General features: G+C 43.5%; 1 protein-coding gene across 8 annotated transcripts in view; it reads right to left on the reverse strand.

The window, feature by feature from the left end:
• ZBTB20 (zinc finger and BTB domain containing 20) overlaps positions 1–19,204 on the reverse strand; it is a 519,609-nt gene that overhangs the window by 27,964 nt on the left and 472,441 nt on the right. For all 8 annotated transcript variants that reach the window (XM_056341444.1, XM_056341443.1, XM_056341442.1 and 5 more), the window contains one exon: positions 3,992–5,599. In XM_056341444.1, coding sequence (XP_056197419.1) covers positions 3,992–5,579 — 1,588 coding nt within the window. In that variant the 5' untranslated portion in view covers positions 5,580–5,599. The remainder of the gene's footprint in view (positions 1–3,991; positions 5,600–19,204) is intronic.

The following is a 19,204-nucleotide window of genomic DNA, read 5'->3' on the forward strand; positions in this document are numbered from 1 at the left end:
TACTTTATTTTTTAGTGCCTCCATCTCCCTATCTGTATGCAGCAAAAGCATGGCTAAAGCTAGTGCTTACTAGATTCCTGTCAAATTGCTGTAAATTTCTCAGAAGAGAAATGCTAGAGATCGCCAAAGAAAACCAACACTTTATAAGAGGTTTACATTTGTTGCCCCTTTTTCTGGTCAAATCTCATAGCTGAAGCATGGGTAAGAGTAACTGAAAAGGGAACCTCAGTACATAGAATTGCCTAGGCCAGCCAGTACTATGCAAAGGGCAACCTAACAGATAAACTCCCAGTGTAACAGACATGAAATGTAAATGATTAGACTGCCAATTAAATAAAACACCTTATCAGGTAAGCCAGAGATATAAAATACTTACGTCATCTACCACATTGCCTTGTGTGCCCAGGGGTATTGTAAAACTGATTCTGGCAACTCATATAAATGAACTCAAATTATATCCAGACAAACCAGTGACTGTAAGCATGAACTGAAAAAAAATACTTAGCTGAGCACATGAGATTGGTTTGTCCAGACTACTCTTAATTTCTCCTCCTGCTCGGAGTTCTCATGGAAGACAATGCCATGGCCTCCTGTCTCATGGTATCAGGCAACATTTTCATGCTGTGTTGCTGTATTGATCATGTGGACAATATCCAACACCCTCAATGCCCCACCAAAAAATGCTTTTTTGAGTTGTTTTCTGAATCACCTGTGGTATATTTCAGGTGTGGTCATTTACGATCCCTGACGCTGTCAGGGAGAGAGATGGTACCATAGCACTGTAACAGTGAAAATGATCCTGTGTTTCACTGACTGCAAAATTATTTTCGTTTGGTCATCCTGCAATTTCCCCTCTAGCACAGATCCTTCTTTTTCTCCCCAGACATCCTGCTTCCTCCTTTTTAGTCTGTCTGGCACTGTTTTAAATGCTGGAGAATCAATCTTTAGGGACCATCACACACCTGTGGTAATATATCATTTACTCTTTGTATAGTGAGATTACAATACGCTACTTATATTCAATTTTAAGAGGAGATAATTAATATGGATTGGATGGGAAGGTCCTACTTTTTTTATCTCCCCTGAGTCTCTGTTTCTTTTTATTTCACAGTTTGCACATATGATGGTGACATCTGTGAACGAAATGCACATGCTGCTCCTCCTTGCACCAATGATGAGTTTATCCCTACTTGGTGAAAGACACTTGGTCAAAATACATAAGTCCTTACTTTCCTGCTGGCTTTGCTGAATGTAGTAGTGTGTTGTGTGTAGACAGGCCAATATGCTTGACACGTATTATGTGGATGATGATAGCATGTCAAGTTATAATAAAGTCTTACTGACTTACAAGAGACTGATTATATTTACAACGCTCATTTTTGCCTTAGACAATCTATGTCCCAGAGTTCGTAGTAACTCAGTCTCCTCTGCTCTAGACCTTGTCAAGACTATGCTATAAAACCACCCTCATTTTTGCATGCACATGTTTCTAAGATACACTGGGTTCTGGCTTTCTAATCTTAGCTTCAAAACCTTCCTGGGATTTCTTCTCTCCGAAGAATCTAAAAACTTTTTAGGTTTTCTTTTTTGTATGCAAATGTATGTGCTTCCTACGTGAGATTCTTTATTCCCACGATTCTTCATCTTGAAGTCAGAGAAAACTTTGCTTAGTGAATTAAATGTGCATGTTCCTCCTTCTGGTTCTTCATTTCAAATTTGACTGGTTTTAGACAGCTATGTGGGACAGTTACCGAATATTAATCACAGCGTGGTATGTAGGAGAAGGCAATGATGGTTTATAAGATGCACGGACACTGCATGCATTCTAGCACTGTATTTCCACAATGTTGCATGTCTGGGAGAACAACATTGTGGGATACATTAAAGCCAGTCTGCAGGGACCGTGGAAAAATATCCATCTCTAGTATGTCTGTGTCCATGTGAAAGAAGAAAGGGAGGTAGGTTTCCATTGCGAAAGCTACATCAACATGTAGTTTTTGGAAGCACAGCTGTTGGGGGGACTTTAGGCTGTTGAATTCTGGTTTATGATTAGATTCCTCCATGGCTTCTCCTGTGAGCCCTCCAAACAAGTCGAATTCAAACATTTGCAGCTCCCAAATCTTTCCCTTTTTCCATGGATCCTTTCCAGAGCCACTTTGCCTGACTTAACAGGGCTGAGGAAAATCTGGAAGTGGGAAAAGCTGTCTCTTCTCAGTTTTCATAATGATCCTGTCCAGCACTAGACAAGGTAGACATGCTTCTCTGATTTTCAGAAGAGTTTTCTGAAGCCGTGCCCTCTGTTGGCTAAGGTGTAATTATCCTCCCAGACACTCCAGAAGCCAGTTTGTTCCTAAATGAACTTTGAAATAATTTATCTACCCAAATCTCTCCTTGCCACCACAGTTCATTATTTTGGGCATTCTCAGACCCACACAAATAAAAATATTAATTTGTGATTGGAGATGACTATCAATTTCCTTGGTTGACTTTATGTGTAGTAGCTAGAAATATTTTAGGTCAGGTCTCCCACTATTATTCTTTATCTGACTCCAAATATCAAATGCAGTGCACAGTTAGGGTGGGGGAAATAAAGCACCTAATCTCAGTTAATTTACTTGTGAAAAAAGCATTTGTAGCTTTTAGAACAAGGATGTAGGCAGATATATTTGACTGTGCTCTGAAAGGGATGTTTTTTCTGAATAACACAACACTTTCTACATAGTATCATCATCCACAACAGAAGGATGGAGAGCGTAAACAGACACAGAGGATAATCCCGGGATTCAGGATTCTTGGTCCTTGCAATCACACATTTTGTACCAGTCCTGAGAAGTTGACCGTTTTGTATATGTACATCTGCCTTAGACGTCTAGAGGAATTGTTCATTTATCTGATAATTATAGGTAAATAGAAGTTAAAAGTTTACATATGCATACAGAAGTGAAATCTATTGGATACAATGGGGAGGCATGACTTACATTCCTCCCATACCTTGGGCAATTTCTCCAGGTTCTACTCCATGTATCACAAACCCAGCATTTATTTTAAGATCTGACATTAACAAAACCACTGCTTTGTGAGAGAAATATTTACTCTTTCTCTAAACTAGAATTTCTCTCCAATGTCAGAATGAGCCAAGGGCTAAAGCAAGCAAAATTTAGACCTGAACCCAGGATAGCTTCTCCATATAAGATACACCTATCTCCTTGCTTTGAAGTGTTATAACTTGTCAAAGCCAGAAAAGGCAGTTTTGGCTCAGTAGTAAATATGGTTACCTATATTGTCTCAAAAGCAATTGCATTTTTAAACAAAAAGGATGATGTTCTGTTCTGTCTCTGGGTTTTTGTACTCACAGCTAGTGAAACACCTGACTTGCCAAGAGACAGGGAGTTAGAGCAATCAGCTTCAGTGAAGTACAGTAAAACTTCTTGAAAAAACTCAGAATTTACTTTCTTACAGCAATATGTGAGATTTAGAAAATATGTGGCAGTGTGTGCAACATCCAGGCCTGGATCTACTGCTGCAAGTCCACCAGGAATGAACTTGCCCTGAACTCATGCCAATCATCATCACTTGAGCTTAAACCCCTGTAGCTGTAAAACTTACAGGGGGAAGCCCCTTCTTAGTTTTTCTTTAATGACTTATTAAAGTTTCCTCATGCTACTTCCACTTAGTGTTGCCTGGACAGCCTGCAGAGGACAATGCATGCTTACCATTTCCTTGGATGGGTGCAGGACACATTGTACTCCAAGAAAAATGAGCTTGTTTCTGCACTATGCACAGTCAGGCCCCTGTAAGAGACCTATATTTTTCTGCAGAGGCTCAACTTCAATGCAGTAAGCTTGGAAAATGTTCAGTGATACCAGCTCCCTCGCTAACTTCTCCCTCCTGTTTGTGCTGGGGGCTGGCAGGTTGGGAAACAGAATCTAAGTCCGTGTTTGCCAAGGACTTTCTCGGGCTTCGTGTATAAGCCAAAGGGACATACTCTTACCTGTGTGTACAAACATGTGCTTGACGTAGTTCTGTTTGGCGGTGAAAGTCTTGTTACACAGAGTGCACTCGTAAGGCTTTTTTTCGCCTTGCCCACCTGCTGTGCTGTGACCCGCAGATGGGGCCAAGGGCTGTGGGGCTGGCAGCTGGGCAGTAAAGGTTGACAGGCCAGGCTGGGACACTGTCACAAACTGTGTCTGTTGGCCAGCTAAAGGCTGGGGCAGGCTGAAGAGAAAAGGCTTAGGGCCACTGCCAGCAGACTGTGTGGTGAAAAGGGCAGGCAGGTAGGTGTTGCCAGCTGTGCCAATGACCTGAGTGTTGCTGGTCAGGGTCAGTGGCATCCTCAGATTGCTGGTGAGGGTTTCTGTCTGGCGTAAGTAGATCTGTGTGGTTGGCAATGGTTGGGCAACAGTTGTGTTGACAGAAGGCTGCAGAGCCCCCTTTTCGGTGCTGTTATTGACTGTGAGCACTTTGCTGTCCATTTCAACGTCATTGCTTCTCTCTGGCGAGGAAGAGTTGGCATCTACATGCTGCTGCTGCGGCTGCGGCTGAGTGCCATCAGCGGGGACGTCATTTTGATCTGCTTGAGAAGGTTCTTGCTGCCCATCCCGGCCCAGACCAGCCATAAACTGCTGCTCCATGGAATCGGGCTCAGTGCCAATGGAGGAACTGACTCCCGAGTCAAAACTCTCCCCTTTAGGCTCACTCTCAGTGCCTTCTGCTTGGTCAGTGTCCTCAGTGCATTCCTCAGACTCATTGCGCTCGAGGATCTGCACCCTCTGTTGGCCATAGTAGTCATAGTCATCCTCCATCTCCTGCTTAATATGGATGTTGCCCATGAGGGTTTGAATTCGGACAGGGCGTGGTTGCTTGCGGCAGTGTGTGGTCTCTGGAGTGGTGGAAAGGTACCGCTCCATCTGTTGTGACCGTTCATGGATCCGGGTAATCCAGCTGGGGTCTTCCATGTGATGGTCCCTGGGGAGCCCCAAGGCTGTTTCATGGTGGCTGACCACAGCTCCACTGTAAAAGGAGCGCTCCCCACTGCCATTTTGCATGGAACAGGCATAGAGGGCCGAATAGATCCTGTCCACACTGTGCTGCGAATGGCTCTGCAGGTAGCCAGACTCTGTGTCAGTGCTCTGCCCCGAGGTGCCTGATTCGGGTGTTCCCCTGGGTGTCTCCTGGCCAGAATCCTGAATCACCGGGTAGACCTCTCCCACATTTTGCGAGACAATCCTTGTGCACTCATCAATCACAGTCTTGATCTGCAGGATGCTGGCAGCTGTGAGGATTTGGAGGGCCTCTGACTGTGAGACCCGCAGCACCCCACTGTACATGAAGTCAATGAGCTTTTGTACAGACTGGACTGACACCACTGAGGGGATCTCGATGTCGCTGTAGCCCAGCAGCAGCTTGTCCTGGAAGAAGGGGCTGCCAGCCGCCAGCACACAACGGTGGGCGCGTAGCATGCTCCCGTGGATGCGGACCGTCACGTCACAGAAGTGGCCACGGTTGCGCTGCTCGTTGAGGGTCTCGAGCACGGAATTGCTGAAGTTGTGAAGGTTGATGCTATGAATGCGCTCTGTCATCCCCTTGCAACTGATGTTACCTGTAGCAAAGCGGGTGACAAAAAAAAGAAAAGATTGAGTCTTGTCCTCTGCAGAGCCACAGTCAAGGGCATTGGTGAAGGTGCCTGACCACTGGGTAAAGAAAAGAGATTATACTGTAAAAATCACATACAAAGGCACAGATAAGAAGACACCATCTCTGTAAGGCTAGAAGTAAAATTTGCTACTCATTTGCAGAAGCTCAAGTTCTGAAAAGCAGACAAAGACAGGTGTAGCTGGGCCTAAATTCCAACCACATTCCTGAGCCTTGGACTTCCTATCAGTTTATCTGGCTTAAAGAAGCCTAGAGCCAGCCAATTGTAAACACTGAGCACATGGATTAAAGCTGGATTTTAGGCTGTTCAGATGTGGACCCATGCCAGAAAAAATCAGATTCTTACTTTAATGACCCTTTACATCAAGTTGTTAATGTAAAGAGTCTGTATGAAAACATAATTTCTTTCTAGATTGGTTTTTTAAGTTTGGATACTGTTTTACAGCACAGTTACTTGTATCAAAAAAACTGGCAGTCACTTTGTAAAATCCAAATCTGGTTCAAGATTTAGGCTGTAAATGTTCCTAAAATCCCACGCGCAGTTTTGTCTGGGGTTGTGGTTTAGAACATTTGCTACCCAATAGTGACAAACAGTCCTCTGTAAGAACCCAAAGCAAAAAGTTAACATGAGCTGTCCCCTTCATTTTTAGCATATCCCAAGTTCTGACTGGCACCAGAATGCCATCATATAAAAACAAATGTTCTCCTGCTGTTATTTACTTGACAGAAACTGGAAAATTACAGACATTTACTCTATGGAAGACTTTGCCTTAGTTTGGCTGAATAACCTAAATAGAGAACAGTTTAGAAAAGCACCTAGCCAATTCCAGTACCGAGCCAACATATCCTTCAAAATAAACTTTTACAAGTGACTAGAAAGTAACTTCTTAATCTCTCAATCCACTTTTCCCTATCTCCATCTTGCTTGCTTCACTTTTAATGCTTTTTCATTTCCTTCCCTGTTCTTTACTCATGTTTTGTCTATCTAGATTTTGATGGGCAAAACCTATGGTTTCATCTTGTAACTACAAAAAACCAACTGCCCTTTGAGGGATAAACAAATAAAATATTATTGTTAATATGTTTCTCTTAGCATTTGTAGTGCATGCAACACCTTGGTTCCCAGAAAAGCATGCAGAGAGAAGTAGCACAAAATCACCAGTAGTATTACAGGCATTTTGTCTCGAATATTCCTAGCAAAGCTACAACCCCTCCTGCCACAATTATTTTTTAATGTGTGAGAATCCAAAAGTGAAATCTGGTAGAGAAGCATGAGTAGATTAAACTACCTTATTGTCACGGTGTATTTTAACAGAAATATACAGAGCAAATAAACAGCATTGAAAGCGGTTTCATACACATGCCTTTTAGCCCAACAAAGTCCCTCTGCTCCAGCCTAAAGGGTGCTTTACACCTCATACACAGGCAGGAGAACGCCACTCACTGCAATCTGCAGGAAGATGTAGCATCCTCCCTGCTCTGCCTTTCCCTTCTCATTTCTCCACTCCTGACATCTCAAGCACCCTCTATTCTGGCGGTTCAAAGAGAATCTACATTGGACACAGGTGATATTTTAATTCTCTGAAGTAGTTGAAGATAAAAGGGAAGCACAAAGCTCAGGAACCAGAAATCCTGATGGGCCCAAGCTGTCTGAAGAAGTCTCATGTTTAACAGATGTAAACCAGCCAGTATCAGAAGGGTACTAATTTCCATCAAAGATTAGAGCACTGGGGGGGATGCTCATATTAGCAGAAACAAGGAGGAAACCACTAACAGTATCATGGAGGTTGTGAATTACATCTCTCTTGTTCATAAACTCTGCCGGGAACCTGAGTTTCCTCCTCTGATGAGACTGACCATAGGACTGGAAAAGCATCTTAGAAACTGGAAGACTCTCCTTCAGGGGCACTGCAACTATTATTACACAAAATAATGTACAGAAGAGATGTATTCCTCCTCCTTCCAGATACAGTCATTCTCCAGAGGCTTCCAGGGCAGTTCCAGTTCCCTTCCCAACATGTCAGATCACACAAGGATTCAAAATGCGTTCATATAAAAAGTCAGAATCCTTGATCTGAAAGGAAAAGAACTTGGTAAAAACTTTGAACTGGTGGGGAAACAGAAGGATAGACAATTAACAATAAATAGATGATACCTCTTTTCAAGACCTCCTGTAGGCCATGGCAAGTGATTGCGCAGCTACCCACTTATCTGCATCTCCCTTTGATGTCGCATGCCGGTCTGAGACCGGAGCGCGGTTCTGTTTGTATTCTCGGGAACAGAATTAAGACTCAAAACGGAGTCAAGAGCCAAGGAACTTTATTTGCCCAACAATAAATCTGTGAATGCAAAGGGAGAGAGAGCGAGAGACAGAGAGACAATATAATCTATCTGCCAAGTTTCCCAGAGATACTTTTTATCTCTCAAATGAAGGGGGGAATCTTCCATGGTGTGTCTCTCTAGTAGAAGTCTGCATCGTTCACAAGCTGAAATACAGGTTTTGCAAGATTCCCGAGTGACAGGCCAACCTCTGGCATGTGCCTCTTTGTATAAACCATTAGACCCTGTATGACCACACTTAATGTGTTGTCATTCCAAAAGTCTGTCCCAAATTTCCCCAGTTTTATTTTCCTGCTGCAAAGGGGCAATTCTGGCCAGCTCATCTGCCCTATTATTCCATTCACCTGCCAGAGTGCCCTTTCCTGGTGAGACGGCACCCATGCTACCGCAACATCCCCACGTTTGGCAATATCCAAGATTTTTTGCCACTTCTCCTTTTGCCACACTGGCACTCGGTTTACTTCCCAGTTATTCTGTTCCCAAAAAGGGAGCTATTCTGTGCATCCTTTGAACAATGCAAACGAGTCAGTGTAAATGTACACTGGAGTCTTAGCCCCTTCCTCGCTATTAAACACACTCCACACTGCCACTAACTCTCCCACTTGAGCACTGCCCTCACCTTCGGTAATGATTCCCCTGTTAGCATCTACATTAATAGCTACAGCTCGGTATCTCCATTGTTTACCCTCTCTCTTAGCAGAGGCATCAGTAAACCACACATTCTACAACTCCTCCGAAAAAGCAGGAGTGATTTTTACCAATTTTTGCCACAGACAGGGGAGGGGTAACCTTCTCCTGGGGATTTGCTACTTCTTCTTGGATATTTAACTGTTATGGGGTGCCTTCAGTGACAGTAAAAACACTACAATAACGTTCAATCTTAGCATACCATTTTCTCACAGTATCTCTTTGGGCTATCCCTGTCTGGGGGGGGGGGGGGGGGGGGGGGGGGGGCAGTTCCTGCTAACACAGGTTTAATTCCCTTAAAAGGTCCCTTAAAATTAGAGGCTGTTGGCATATGGTTCGCTCTGCTTCTCTGAGAGCAACACTCACTATAAACAATCCTTTTTCCCAATTGGAGTATCATCTCTCAGCATCCTTCAAGCTCCTGGAATAAAATCCCATCAGGCAGGTAGGACCTTCTGGTCCTTTTTGCCAAAGATGAATGGACAATCCTGAGTGTGCAAACCCCCACTCAATCTGGACAGGGTCAGTGGGGTGAATAGGGCCCAAAGCCTGGTGGGTGTTTGCTTCAAACACCGAAAGCTGTAACACTTCATCGTGGGCTGGAGCCCATTCCCAAGCTGCTCCTTTTCTCAGCAGGTCATATAAAGGCCGTGCAAAGTCTGGGATGTGTTTTCTCCAGAAGACCAATAAGCCTAAGGCATGTTGCAGCTCCTTTTTATTTTCTGGAATTTTTACCTGCTGTAGTGTTGAGAGGGTGTCCTGAGGAATACAGGCTGAACCTCCTCTCCACCTATCCCTAAAAATTTCACTTCATTTGGAGCAGTTTGTATTTTTTCCTCTGGTATCTGGAGTCCCGGAGACTCTAAGTGCTGTATAATCTTTCCTTGTGTTACCTGTACTGGAATAATTTGATCCCCTCCTATCAAAACATCATTGATGTATCGATAAACTCTAAGTCCCGGTTCTGGGAGAATTTGGGCTAATTCTTGTGCCAAAGCATGATGTGCTAAGGTGGGAGAATGTTTATATCCCTGAGGGAGACAAGTAAAGGTATACTGTTGTCCCTCCTATGTGAAAGCAAAATGATCATGGTCCTCTTCTTGCAGGGGAACCATGGCAAACATCTTCCACATCAATTGTGGCCATCACTGGATGAGCCTGTTCCTGAACGAGTGAGATGAGCTCAGCTCTATTAGGCACCGCTGCTGTCAAGGGACCACTGTTTGCATTAAGTGGACAATAATCTACAGTCAGTCTTCACTTCCCATTTGATTTACAAACTGGCCACACTGGGGAATTGTATGGGGAGTGGGTGAATGTTAAAATGCCCTGTTGTTTAAGATCCTCAATCACAGGAGCTATCCTCTCCCGAGCCCCTTTCTCCCGAGCAAGAGATAGGGTTTCACATTAGTCATCCTGGAAGAGGGGAGGGTAGGTGCTGCTTGCAACAGGCGCACTTCTGCCCAGGCCGTTTCATCTGAGGAATGCCAAAGCACCATGAATTCCCCTGGGTATCATACCACTGTCTGCCCTTCAATATATCTATGCCCCAAAGATTTGTCGGAAAAGGGCCTATTGCAACCTTGGTGTTAACTGGGTCTTCCTCCCCAGGCATCCATAATGTTACCAAGGCCATAGGTACTGATTGAGTTCTCCCTAAAGCATTTAAGACAATTAGGTTTTCAGACAAAGTCAAAATTCCACATTGCTCCGCCTCACTCTGCATCAGTGCAGTGATTTGTGCTCCTGTGTCAATTAAAAAGGTTACTGTTTTTTTCTGTGTTCCTACAGCTACTGTAGTCATTAAATCTCCTCTCAAATTTCAGGTGAGTTGCCTAATAAACACCCACCCTCCGGTTTCTCCCCCACCTTCGGGGGATGGAGGATCTAGTTTCCCATCGCCCTCTTTACTTCATCAGCTTTTCCCCCGATGCCTATTGATGGCGGGGCACTAGGGGTTGGCTCAAAACTAACTTTGTGCCCTGACCATAGCGGAAATTCTCCAATTTCTGGGTCCGAAGCCCATCCATTAGATCCCGGGGAATACTTCTCTGGAGCTCCAGATGCCACCACTCCTGTCGGCTTAGGGGTCTCCCTCCCCCAGGATCAGTAAATTGGACCGATTTAGAATTCTAACTTCTCTGAGCCTGTGCTAACTGTCCCTCAGCTTTTCCCGCAGTTCATATGGCTCTTGCTTCAGGTCTTTGCCAGGATCCACCAACGGGACCATATTTTCTCCCAAAGTTAATTAGCTCTTGGACAACTTCCCCCCATGTAACTCTGTCTGATATGGGAGTATTTTGTATCTTCCCCTGTAGCTGGATCCCAATGGGTTTTAAAGAATCAGGAAGTCCTCGAATTAGAGGAGTCATCCCTTCTGGGTCCACAGGCGTCATCATGGGAGAGCCCTGGCGAGATTCAAGCCTCCTGTCATACATCGTGTGCAGACAAGCTGCCCTTTGTACACTTTCTACCAGCTGACCCACCGTACCTGTTATGGCTAGGGGGTCTCCCCTTCCAAAGGGTTCAGTCCCCCGGCCCAGTACGCTGCCCTCTGTGTTAATGACCATAGGGCCTGACGGCTGCCAGTAGTTAAAAACACACCTGGGCCCCAGTATCCTTCTGCTTCCTTCTCTGACAACGCAATCCCATCTCCTCCTGACAAGGACACTTTCCAAACATACTCCGTTTTGGATTCCTTTGGAGTCCTTGCAAAATCCTTCCTTAATTTTGCTAACTCAGTCGTGTCTTTAGTAACAATTCGGGGACAAGTGTCGTCTGTCTCATATAAATACTCAGTCTTAACTAGGGGATGCATGTGAGGAGGGTTTTCTGCTGCCTCTTTTGGCTCTGTAAATCCCCCTGGGGATATATTTGTCTAATCCCTTTCTCTGTTAACTTCGACTCCACCTCCCCAAATGAGTCTCTTTCTTTCCACAATTCTTCCCTTAACGTTTCTTTTAACAAAGCATTCTGGTTTCTCTTCTGCTTTAATAGCTGTTTGGTCTCTTCTAACTGCTCTCACAGTGTTTCAAGGAATCTACCACGACATCATCTTGACACAATCTCTGCCTCCTATCTTACATGGCTGCTGCCAAACTTGCTCCTAAAACTGCACAAATTATGGATTTCCCCTTCCCAGGTTTAACTTTAGCCTCCTTCTGCAATATCATGATCCTATCCACTATACTCTGCAGTTGGAACCAGTGATTTTTTGCCCATTCTCGCCCTTGGGGTGAGATGATAGGTTCCCAGTAAGTTATCCAGTTTATATAAATAGGTTCCCAGTAAGTTATCCAGTTTATATAAATCTCCACCCCACACTTCAGTGGGGGAAACATCACAAACATCTGTAGAAGTGTGGGCACACATTTCACCAAAGAGGGGTTATTTCATCTTGAGAGGGTGTCACTGTAAATTCTCTACTACTACACACCCCACCCCACCCCCCATCACTCTCAGGAGGTCACACTTTTAAACTTTTTTAGAGACTCGTCTCTTGTTCAATTCTATCACTTTGTCCTTCTCCGGCTGTTTTCCTCATACAGACTCTGCACTCACTTCGTACATCTCAGGCACACACACACACACACACACACACACACACACACACGAGTCTCTCATAAAGAACCTGGCACTTTCTGTGTCACCGAGAATCCTGTCCGTGATATCAATTAAAATGTCACATGCCACTCTGAGACCGGAGCGTGGTTGTTTGTATTCTCGGGAACAGAATTAAGACTCAAAACAGAGTCAAGAGCCAAGGAACTTTATTTGCCCAACAATAAATCTGCGAATGCAAAGGGAGAGAGAGCAAGAGATAAAAAGGAAGGAAAGAAAGAAAGGAAAGAATTCACAGCAATAGCTACCACCCCAGAGCTGTGGCATCCTGACAGTCCGATTCGTTTCCAAGTCTGGCAGGGGAACGCTCCGTCCGATGTTAGTTGGTTCAATTTTTTATAGAGCTGTTACAAGCTGTTCTCTTAACCACACCTCCCACCCGGCAATGGTGTATGTGCCCAACATTCCCCAGGGGCCTCCAGGCACCTTGATCCCCCCGACCCCAGGTCTGGGCACACGCACAGGGGTTTGGTTAAGTTTTGCAGGATCAGCCTCCCTGTTGCTCCATGGCGTCAGTCGGTTTCCTCCTTTAACAATGTATAGATAAATCTCTGCAGTGGCAGTGTGTTATCTTCCTGCCTTAAATCTCTTCTGTGGCAGTGGTATTATCGTCCTGCCTTAACAATGTATAGATCATTCACTGTGGTGATGGCATGAGTTTCCTGCCATAGCAATGTTGAGACAACACATCTGCTGTGGCGATGGTGGGTCTCACCGGCACAGTCTCTTACACTTTGAGTAGCTGACTATCAGTATGCTAGAAATCTTTCCTCGGTTTGACCCTAGGGCTCCCTTTTCACACAAACATGTCTTTAAGATGTGCTTCTGGAAAAGGGAATGACTTTAGTTTATGCTCTGCTTTGTCAAATGAGGCATTTGATAATAAGAAATATGCAGCAGCCTAACTCAGTAAACCAAAATCCTGCCTTGCACATGCACAAGGTGGAATATTCCACACGTAACAGAGACGCTATGGACAGGTCCCTTGACTTGAGCAGGTGCAAAGAAATGTGTTTCGTTCCTATGTACCTTAGCAGCTAAAATGGATGTTGTGAGTGGAACTCTGAAAAATGCATCCTCAGGACAACTCCCTTCCAGAAAGGTGTGATATGTACCATGAGACTGGGTGACTTTTTGGGAAAATGAATTCTGCCACTTACCCATAAATCACATACAGAAAGGAGGAAGGGCAAGGTTCATGGAAGTTTCAGTAGCCTTTCTCAGGTCTTGCCTGCGGGAAGCAAGAGCTGTGTATCCACAACATACCTGGCATTAGCTAACTTGATGAAAACAGCCAGGTGGGGTTAATCAAGGATAAAGAAAAGAGGTTTGTATGCATTTATGCGAGTAATATGAATAGCTCTCCTACAGGAACTGATGGAGGATGCACCTTGTGGTGTAGGAACTGGTCTGAAAGTCAATTGAGCCCCTTCATATAAGGCATGGAGTATGTTTTGGTTGCTGTTGGTATCCCTTAAAAAAATCCTCTCCTCATTTCTTTACTACTTCAAATGAAATTGTAACATCTACCACTTACTCAACTGAGAAATGACTGAAACTTCTCCTGAAGGATAAAACAAGTGGGGTGGATGGAACAGACACATAACAAAAGGTAAAAAAGCTAATACAGATTTTGAGGATGTTTCTTCTAGGCCACCCTCCTTGATGTTCAACACTGAAAACCATACCTATCCAAAGTACAGGCAACCAAATAATTTGCAATAGTGTCTACACAACCCACAGCAGTATAAAAAAGCAGCTTCAACGAATTCCAGAGATTGGTCTGTAGCAAAACCCACTGTCCCATGCAGCAACTCTCCCTCTCTGCAGGAAACTGCCCAGATCCAAGTTTTGTGGTTGCTTCTTACTGTATGTTGTTCTAAGCTGGAAGTCCAAAGGCGATGTTCCCCATAAAAGGTGGACTTGCCAATGCAGGTTTGATTCTAAAGTAAATGCCACATTCTGACAAAGACTACTAGACCTTGGACAAGCCAGAAAGTGTGTCAGTTCTTCACAAGACCCAGTTACACACGCGCACACTCACCTACTCGTCACTGCACAGAATGCCTGGCTCAGGAAAAAGACTGCTGTCTCGGGCTCTTCTCAGGCCTGCCACTCTTTTAAACTCGAGACAGTGGGAACCTTTCTGTGAAATTCAAGTGGTCTTTGTTAAGTGCCTCCCCCCAACCCTTTTTTTTTTTTTTTTTTGTCCAGTAAACATGATGTAGAGATCCCAATGGACTTATTCTGAGAAACTCCAGTAAAATGGTTTTGTCCCCTTTCTGTGAAGCAAGTTCTGATTGGAGGGGTATTCACAAACCATATAGGAAAGAATGGGTGTGAAAATGCAAAGGCCATTCTTACCCAGATGGGCAATGAATAGGCGTTTGCCAGTTCAAAAAAAAAAAAGGGGGGGGGGGGGGCAGGGGGAGTGGAATTAAAAAAGCAGGAAAAAAAGAAAAGAAAAAAAAAAGCCCAGACAATTGCACAGATTATGCACATTTGCAATCCTCCTGGGATGCAATTTGAAGCTGGCATGGCATAAAGGTGAAACATATTACTGTGCAACTTTGAAAAAAGCTCGGTTTGCCCATATGCAAATGTACCGATTAAACTGTCGCGCTATTCACAGAAACATGCATGGAATTCATCCTCAACTAGTAAGAAGGAGCACAACGTGGATGGGAAAGGAAAAAACTTTTGTTGTGTAATACATGACTGAGTGCTTAGATTAGTGTTTCCTTGAATCTCATCCACCTCTCCCGCTGACTTTTATGCTATGGGCATTCACAAGAAAGTAGATTTTACCATGACAATAACAATGACAACCTCTCCAAGTACAGTACCAAAGGGGAAGGCAATGGCAGAAGGAAACAGCGGGCAGTGTGGACTGCTGGAAGATGCTACAGAAAATGTGGAAGTGCAGCAGTAGGTACATCAAGCAGTTTTCTGTTTGTGAAAGCTACCATACATAAACCTACCTAAAGCTAGAAACGTATGGCCCGCAAAGGTGACTTTTTTGTTTGCCAAAACCACAAAAAATGATCCCAGCAAATACATGATGTAGTAGAGCTACAAAGATGTATGGAATACTGAAGACTGCAGGCCACATACAAATGTCTATGTTGTCCATTTTAAAATCTGTTTAGGAAGGGTTTTTTTGTACAGCCACTAGATGTCCCTTTCTGCAAAGCCAATGCTTACAGCGTTAACGCTCATAACTGAAAGATATCACAAAATTTTATTTTCTCTAGTGTCCTTTAAAATGACAGTATCTCAAAGCTCATGGTACACTAATGACTACCATTTCTAGAAACACAGTGTTGATGAAACCACCACAGCTACTGTAACTCAGTAGTAGCTCAGTGCATAGCCTTCACCTGAAGCAAAACCGCCTAGGACGCTGGAATCCAAGCTCTTTTTGGAAACTTACTGTGTGGTCTTTCAGAGGAATAACTAGCAGAATGAACCCCAAAGGCTCTATCTCGCTTTTATGCTTATGGGGCAAAGAGAATAATTGCCTTGTACCCCTGAGATTTAGTAGGCTTGCTGAGACAGATACAGACTGAGTTTTTGCCTCAAATTTCTGCAGCAGTATTTAGAAAATTGTTTGGCAATCCATCTCACTGATACTTAGACAAGATTACCTAGAACTAGCTTGATATTGTTGCCTAGCTTGCCTTCCTGACAAGCTTCTCAGGCCTTGCATTGAGAAGAATACACACTTTAAGAGACAGTAGAAAAGTTGGAGGCATTCTATCTTGTATAAATATGGTAACTTTATATTCTTATCATGAAAATGACAAATACCTCCCCAGGTGGGAGAACACCCTGGGCTAAGACAAAGATGTGGAAGTTGGGATTGGTAGGCTTTCTTCCTGCTCCTGGAGCTGTGCATCTGTAATCCCCTGGAGCTGTGCATCTGTGATCCAGCCACTAGTTTCTGGGAGTGCCACAAACCTAAGAAACCTGTTGCTGCCGGAGACAAGCATCATCATCTACTACTTACACTCTTCCTCTACTACATGTAGTTTTGGAAATCTCTAATCCTTAGTCTTCACACCAAGTGTTGGATGACCACAGCCTCCTGGCTGTATCAAAAAGATGCATTAGGTTCTTCAGACAGCCACCTAGTCTACTCCTTTTCCTCATGGTGGGAACAGTTCACCTACACTATCTCTTCAGAAATGTGTCCAACATTTTTGAAAAAAAAAAAAAAAAAAAAATTAATCCCAATGTGGGGGATTTCCACTCCCTCCCCAGACACACCGTCTACTATATAACAAGAAAGTTTTCCTACTATTTAACTTTGAAACCAATTACTCATCCTTTCCTACAGCAGACACAGAGAACTATTGACCACTTTCCTCTTTATAGCACTCTCTCATATACTGGAAGGCGCCTCACTTTTCTTCTTTAGACCTTCTCATCTAGAAAATACAAACTCAGGTCTCCCAATCAACCTCATTGGTTATATGCACTCTCCTCATTCTTATCTTCTTCTGTCTTCTATCCAGTTTGCCCTTCTTTCACTTAAAATGCAGTGCCCTAAAGCAGATAAAGTACTCTGAGTAAAGGTGAATGAAACAGTTGCCTTAGACACTTTATATATGATATTCTTTAAAGACCTTACAGAATAAATAAAACCAACCAACCAAAGCCCTGTTATCAAAACAAAACTCTACAGATTAGCCTTAAGAAAGGCATGTCTCAGCAAAGAACCCTTAATTTGGAGTGGAAACCTCAGCTCTTGCATAAACACGACAGTTCAGTGGCAATACAGCATTTCCATCACAATATATGACAGCTACTATAGCCCCACAATTTCCATAGGAAGTTTTCTCATTTCCATAGATTAGTGTCTCCTGTTCCAAACTTAGCACCATAACCATGGGTGCTTTTTTCAGCTCCGGTGACCTGACTTATCCCCAGTAATGAAGTTTTATTTTCTGTTGTTCTCAAGTTAGTTACTCTAAAATAAAACTGGATTAACAGAGCAAAAATTCCTACCTCTCTAGGGTTTCCATACACAAAATTAGTCCTGCATCAGGTTCCAACTCTCTGGGACCAAATTTAGAAGAGCAACATTTTTTCCACTCAAGGAAGTGACTTGAATTCAAACTCTGACAACTTGGTAGTAGCTGACTTCTCGGTATATCTCAATGATACTAGAGAGGCTGCTTTAGCCAATCCTGCTCAGATGATTCTCCTGAATATTTGGCCTTATTCTGAACAGGGGCCTGCAAGAGGAGAAGCTTGTATGGAGTTTCAGGAACACAGAAGAACATTTGTATCCTCAGCAGGAGATCTGACCAGGAGCAGCCCTTGCTTTCTGTTGCTTTAAAGGTTTGCTGGAGTTTTCACCCAATCATCTGCTTGAACATCTTGAAAATCAGTATCTCCTTCTATAATATCTATCCAAAACAAACACCAGATGACACTACATGAATTGCCCTAACCCTACCAGATTGTTGTTAGAATCAAAATATGTAGCAGTCTACATTTAACAGGAAGTACTGTATTTTTACCAGCACAACATCTATTAATGTGTCAGTAAAATACTCTATGGAAGAAAGAATCACTGCTTTCTGAAAGCTGTCAAACTTCTCTAAATTTCATAGTCTAATAACTACATTTATTTGAAAGACAGGAATGCATGCACAGACAAACACAACCTTATTCTCCAAGGAGCAAACATATCGAGTAGATGGCTAATAAGAAAGAGTTTGCTTAAACTTTGTGCAGGAGACAGGCTTTTTCTGCAGAGTAGAGAATGTTCAGCAAATTTCCTATGGACAATTTATTCAGTTAATTGCCCTGTCCTTTTTGGCATGTACCTAATGAGGAGATATTCATTTTACATAAAACTGACGACCAAACCATAGGTGTTTTATACGTAAAACTGCTTCTATATCCAGTGGGCATAAATCCCCAATGTCAAGCCTAAAAGCCTCTATTTCAGCCTTCACGCTTGGGGAGCAGACAGGGAATCACCTTCCTATGCTTCCCCTGAAAGGCTGCGGCAGGAGCCCATCAGCACTAATCCTATTTGCTCTACAATCTGCAGGGGCAATGTCTGTGCCTCAGTTTGCTTCACATGCAGAACAAGGACAGCATCACACATTCAATTCTGCAGAAGGGCTGCCCACCTTAATCTTGACAAATTGTTTTGCATTCCTTGCATAAAGAATGCTACAGAAAGATGAAGAATTAACTCCGTAGGTCTTTTCAAATGTTGTTCTCCAGGCTCACAAAAACAAAGCTTGCCTCTTACACTAACTCTAGTGCCTTAATTCCTTATTACCTCTTTATGGTAAGCATCCTACTTACAAGTGTAAAACAACAGGTAAAACTAGCTCCAACTAGTTCTGGTGACCAAGGGCTTTGAAGTGTTACAGCACATTCAGCTATTTTAAAGTTAAAGAAATGCTCCATTTTTACCCAGGGTATTTACTTTTCCCACTTTCACTCCAGTTTCTATTCTTGCTGTTTTAGGAACTCCAAAGATACTTCAGAGTAAATAGGGTATGCTCTAAAGCCATTTCTATTCCCAAGCACATATTTGGGGTCCAGTCCAATATACCTCCAATGTAAACACTGGCACACAGATACACACACTCTGTTTCTCTCAGTTCCTCTCCCAGCCCTTGTCTGCAGACCCTCTGCTGCTACCGCCATGCCATCAGGCATCCCTAGCACACACGGATTACACTGATGGAGGATGCTGCTCCTGTAGGGATCTACAATACCTCCAAGCAACACATACTACATTAACAGAAGAACCACCAAAGCTGTCATCACAGCTGCATCAATGAGGATTTCAACAGCCTGGCCATATCATTAACAAGCACGTGAATTCCTGTGCCCCGCCCAGCTATAACCTATTTACATTACCAAAAGATAG

Source organism: Falco biarmicus, chromosome 5 (assembly GCF_023638135.1).
Source record: "Falco biarmicus isolate bFalBia1 chromosome 5, bFalBia1.pri, whole genome shotgun sequence".
Taxonomy (NCBI): Eukaryota; Metazoa; Chordata; class Aves; order Falconiformes; family Falconidae; genus Falco; species Falco biarmicus.